The following is a 5,850-nucleotide window of genomic DNA, read 5'->3' as shown; positions in this document are numbered from 1 at the left end:
CTGGAGCAAATCCTCCTGGAACTTTCGAGGCGGTTGCGCCATGGACGCCACATTGCGAATACATGTGTATGTAGGCGAGATCAATATGTGATTATCCAGTATCGGTGGGAAACGAGTTTTCATTGAGCCTTGACTGTCCCATGTCGCCGTGGAGATCGAATCTTGTGTTGGGCATCAGAGCAGATTGTGGGGCACTTGCTGGATGGTTTACTGGCTCACTCATGGCCACACAAGGCAGGCGATTTTAATGATTTAGCAGTCGTAAGCTCTTGCCATTGCTCACTCCTTCCCTTCAGATAGGTTGGTATGACTGAATCCGTCCTCGGCTCCTTCCTTTTGCTCTTGATGTTCATTGGGAATGTTTCGACTACCAACAAGCCAGGGTCCTCACAACCCAATCGACATCAGCACAGATTTGACAGTGTATCATAGCTAGTACTAGTGATGGCCTACCATTTGTGGTTCTATCTTGATCAAACACCCACCACAAGTGTAATCCCTCAAAGACGTCTTCCCGACTTCGGATACATTCCATACCTCGCACGCCCGGTTTATCTTGGAAATATTCGTTTCGCTACCTTTGAGTGAAGTATTGGACGGAAGGCACAAAGACACGGGCCGCACGGGTCCAACGTCGGGGATGACCTAGACAGCGGCTCCTCCTTCTGATTCCAGTTTTTGTTAAACGTGATCTTCAAGTTTGCTTCGCTCGCTCGTGATGTCCAAACGAACCCCAAAAATTCCCTTGTTGAAATCCCTGCCCAACTGCCCAACCCATCATCCATGATGGCAAAACAGGAGTAACCACCATCTAGCACCTTCCTGTCGACCGGACTTTTTACCTACCCGAAGATGAACCCTAGTTGGGACTTCCTAGTCAAGCGGTACCGTCACAGTTCACTCCAGACTCGCTTGACGTTCACCTACACTATCAGCTTTGGTTGCACGAAAGATGTCTATCAAAGCAGTAGCTTCCTGTGGGCTGCCTCATATTCACTTTCTTTCTCGTCATCTTCCCGTCTTCAGTCCCCTATCTGCCGGAAGCTCTCGTTGCCGACTTACTCTTTCGGTTCATTGTCAATCAGTGACCCTGTCTACGTGACTTGCAATCCGAGGTGCAGTCGTGGGTTTCCTTCCATTCTTTTATTTTTTTTTTCCTCTGATTATTCATCGTTATTGCCCGGAGTGTGAGTGTACCTGCCTGTCCACCTGTTTCAATGTCTCTCTGACACCCGTAACAGAATCCCTTTCGGTCTTGCCCCGGGTTCTCAACGTAGGACATGAAGGTTGGTTGTGTTGATGGCATGTCTGTGGTACGAGCCTTCTTCTAGAAGGGAATGATCGGTGTCAGTGAGGGAGCTGATGCTGTGCTAAGTGTCACCATGGAAGTTGGTGTCGACTCACTCATAGGCCACCAGCATCCAAGCCGCAGTTGGGGCCAATGATGTGATCACGCAAGCAGCCACGGCCTGGAGTGAAGATGGAATGTGGACGATGTTGTAGACAGGCTTTTTCTCTTGACCACATAATGCTTGAAGAGATACCGTGGTCAGTCGAAAAGGCCATGTTCTTGAGCATTGCTTGATGGAAGATAAGCATCAGCCCATTTGAGCGATAGGCGTTGATGGATGTGACCGGTGATTGGGCTATCAGTCTGCTTTTGACGTCCAAGATGTTTACGCCAGATAATTACCTGCAGAAGAGAGATATTTTTAACGTGCTCCGTACCCTTCGACGACAAGGGGATGCCCCAACGTTCCACACCTACTCAGCCCATAGAACTCACTTGTAGTGTTTCACTGACTCACGAACACTTCCCCATTTAACCCGCTTCGACCTGAGATGATATAATTATGCAGCTTAATTGCTGTTATCCAAACTTCGGCAGCTTTCTTTGCTCGATCGGCCATGTGTTTCGGACATGACTGGTGCTTGTGCTGAGATGGACTATTCCTCTTCTTGTTGTCAGTGGTATCGTTCAGCAGTCTCTACCGATCCGATTCGCGGCCACTCTTTCTTCACACCGTCATTGGTAAGTAATATCCTTACAGGTACTTATCTTACGGTTTGTTATTCAGTTCCAATTTCAAGAAACGATGTCTTTGGCTTATCGCTTGGCCAACGAAATTAACACAAAGTGTATTATAGGCAAAATGGGTCGCCACATTTGCTCCGATACCTGTGAGCAACACAGAATTTGCAGAGGAGAGAGATGTGCGTGTCGTCGGCGGGACCTCCGGCCAACGTCCTGCTACGCATGCAGGCTAGCAAAGACCGCGTGCCGACCAGGAGCGGGCGGAAGTGGAATGTGTGAACGGTGTTTACACAAGGGCAGTATACACTACTGCAACAGACGGGGTAGAGAGGACAACGCAGGCGAAGGTTTACCAGCCAGCCCTCCCGGCCGTCAATATCTAGTTGACTTCGGCCCCAATGCCGGTGAGGCGCTTCTGATGGGCGGAATGTCGGCACCCTTGCCTTACCCGCACGGGTACCAGCCAATAACTCCACCGGAGTCGGTGCGGTCCGGCTCATTTGAGCAGACTCCGACATTTTTTTCGAGTTCCGCCCACTCACCTCCTGCCTCCGCACCTGCTCTCCTTCCCGGCCCGGTTATGCCTCCCGTTTTGGTTATGCCTTCGGCACTGGCCTCTCCTGCCCTGGCCCAAGCCCCCAATTGCGGTTGCCTTTGGAAATTGGTTCAGGCTCAAGAGGCCATTGACCAACAAGTTCCCCTCTGTGATCGGGCTTCCAAGGTTGTACAGGCAAATCGGGAGGTGGCTCATTCGCTCGCCTGCTTGATACGCTGTCCCTATTGCTTTGGACCGGACAGACGCAGCGCCCCTTTGATGACTGAACTTTACTCAGTGATTGGAAAGGGGGTAAAGGGATATGAGGTTGATGTGTTACCCTTCTCCTTGTTGCTGACTCCCGGGGAGAGGAGGAGCACACTGAGGACACTGAAAGTTCTCAGTATTCTAACGCGTCGATTTGGCGCGGACAGGTCTGAGGTGGGATCCCTCATAATTAAAATCACCGAGTTGGTTGGTGCCTTTCAGCGGGACCAACAACTAGCACTTGCCGGTGGGCTAGAGCTTCAGCAATGATTTCTAGCCTCCGTCTACGACCACTCATCAAAATCATTAGCAGCAGCGTCTGGTATTGGATCACCAGGTGGTTCCTCTCCCAGGAGGGAAGCAAAGAAGAAAAAGCGATTCGCGAGTCCAGTCGCCATACAGGCGAAGGTGTCTGTCGGTGTGTGTGCAAGTCTCTCAAAAACAGACACGTTGACATATACACACCAACGCTCAGATCCGTTATTGCAGTTTTTGCGCCATCATCCCTCCATTCATCCATTCATATGTCATTCGTATTTTTGGGAGGAATTACCCAATTTAACGCCAGCCTCAAAAGGGTATTACTCAAGAAAACCAGCAACTTTACTTGAGTGCCGATCAAAGCGTGTGGACCACCCCGAAAACCGCACGCACAACTTATGGTTACAAAGACAAAACAAACGAACAAACAACACATCACAGCATTGTGGGTTTCATCGACACTGGTCCCATAAGGCCGTGTGTTTGGGGTGCGAAGTTGTCAACCTTTTCCTCGTTTTGGAAGGGGAAAACGACATCCACTCGTCTGGTCAACATCAAGACGCTTTCCATCACTTCGGGCAGACCTACAACACCACCTTCGCAACTACCGTACACCAACAGAGTTCTTCGCAAATCGAGCCAAACAACAACAGAGGGATGTCTTTCACTCCCACACCTTATCAAAATCTTGCTTGGATGTCTTTTCAAGGCCTGCTTTCGCCGGCTACGAGTATCCCGTCTCCTTCACCTTTCAGGCTCTTATGCTCAACTCGAGGGAGATAAATTGGCTGCCACAGGACAAGAAATCCAAGCCGTCCTCCAGAAGGGTTGGAAAGCGCACTTCGGCGACGACCTCTCCCTGCAAAATGTCCTCAGGTTCATCTCATCCAACAAAAATCTATTCAACAAGACCGCTATGCTCGAGCGCAAGCCGGCCTTTTGTATTTGTACCATACACACAAGCGAACATTAATAGGGCTAGAGGCAGGTGGCTGGTTGGCTGGCTGGTGAGAAAGACAGCAAAAAAATGCCTTTGTCATTTATAGAAGCGAACCTTTTGATGGTTTTGGGGATACAAAAACTATGTGTTTTGAATACCCATTTCACTTTATCATGTTAGGGAGTCCGGTCACTGCCATCACTGGGGGGCATATCTTTTGTTTTTCCTTTCTATTTCTCTTCTTCTTATCTTTTACGATTACATTGGTTGAAGGCCCTGGTATTACCGACTACCTAGGTAGTATCAGGTGCTGAATTCCATTTCTATTTGTTTCGAGTTTCGAGTCGAGTCTCTTGTACTCCTGTCCTGACTTCTTTCTCTGTATTTCCCCCCTTGAAGAAGTCGTGCAAGCTCGATCTGGAAAGGAGCTTTGTAGCATGCTTCCAGTTTCATTCGCCAACCTATGTCTTGTACTCCTGTCGATTTGTCAGACAGATACACGAATGTATACTAACACACACACACACACACATACACACAACCAAATTATTAAGACATCGCATGGGGTTTAAACGAAACGTGGGGGATAGATTATATTACGTTGGCATGAGCTGCTACTATGGGTTGGAAAAGTTTCCAAGGTTGTGCAAAATATCGCACACACACATATACCACCTAAAGCAGAATGTACAAATCATGGACTAGAATGGGATATTGGGTTGGAGGCGATGAGAGCCTGAGCCCTGATAGGCATGGTTATGGTTACCATGGTGACATGATGATGAGGCAGGAAAAGTCAAGATACGGCAGGAGTCCGATAAAGGCTATCCCCGTGGCGTGGCAGAGCATCTAGCACAAATCAAGAGACCATTGTTCAAACAACCAGTGACCCATTCTTTCTCGACATTGTCTGCGCTCATCGATGCTGAGTTTCAGAGCGTGATAAAGATACCCTATATAAATCAAAAAAGCGGCAGAAACTTGGTGAAACTTGGTGGCGATATAAATCACTGCGTGGAAAAAGCGGTTCGTATAGGTTGGGAAACTCGCAGTTAAGAAAATGTCCGCATTAAGTTGAGTATACCCATGGCCTTTACCCTTGCTCTACGTACAATGTACTGGTCAAGAAAAAGAAAAGGTGCTCAATAAAGATACACCTTTCACAATGCCCAAGATCCCTATGGAAGATGCTGCTGCTGCTGCTGTACTTTTTCAGCATGTAATAATGCCTAGTTAGGTAGTCCTTTCAGTTGCAAAGCAACTAGCACTTTCTCCGACAATCCGAGAACTTTGTGTGTGGGCTTTCATGCCAAGTTATATATGTCTTCACTTGGTCATGTCTGGAACTCAATTCAGAACAACTCAGCGAGCGTGACTTTGGTGCTAACCTTGCTTGATATGGTGTAAAGTTACACAAGCACACGAGGCGCAAAGGGAAGTAGAATAAAAGAAAAAAAAAAAAGAAAAGAAAAAAAAGAAAGAGAAGGTAACTTGTGTGTGTGTGTGTGTGTGTGTAACACAACCTATATCAACCTATATCAACCCATATCAACCTATATCAAGCTATTGTCATTATCAAACGTTTTTTCTCTTTTTCTTTTTTTTTTCTTCTTCTTCTGCTATGATACTTTTTCCTGCTTCCGTAGATTTCCAACTTTGGTACGCCCTGTTTGATCATGGCTTACTCTCTTCCGAAGTTCCAGAATCCTACGTGAGAATCCGGTGGCAGCTGGAAGTCGGCAGTGGGTCGGTAAGTCTGGTAATGTGTAATCCCGAGGTCACAGTACCTTGAAGTTGGGAAACAAATCCGGT

At 47.7% G+C, this 5,850-nt stretch overlaps 1 protein-coding gene across 1 annotated transcript; it reads left to right on the top strand.

The window, feature by feature from the left end:
* Positions 1-2,096: 2,096 nt before the first annotated feature.
* B0T23DRAFT_391771 (uncharacterized protein) lies at positions 2,097-4,071 on the top strand (the record flags this gene model as incomplete). The annotated part of the gene is made up of 3 exons (XM_062837961.1): positions 2,097-3,084; positions 3,175-3,257; positions 3,406-4,071. The coding sequence occupies 3 exons, from the start codon at positions 2,097-2,099 to the stop codon at positions 4,069-4,071; spliced, it is 1,737 nt and encodes a 578-aa protein (XP_062696743.1).
* Positions 4,072-5,850: the final 1,779 nt, after the last annotated feature.

The sequence above is a fragment of the Neurospora hispaniola genome (genome assembly GCF_033458365.1).
Source record: "Neurospora hispaniola strain FGSC 10403 chromosome Unknown B0T23scaffold_1, whole genome shotgun sequence".
NCBI lineage: Eukaryota > Fungi > Ascomycota > Sordariomycetes > Sordariales > Sordariaceae > Neurospora > Neurospora hispaniola.
Note: the sequence above shows the minus strand (reverse complement) of the source record. Positions and strands in the feature narration are given on the sequence as shown.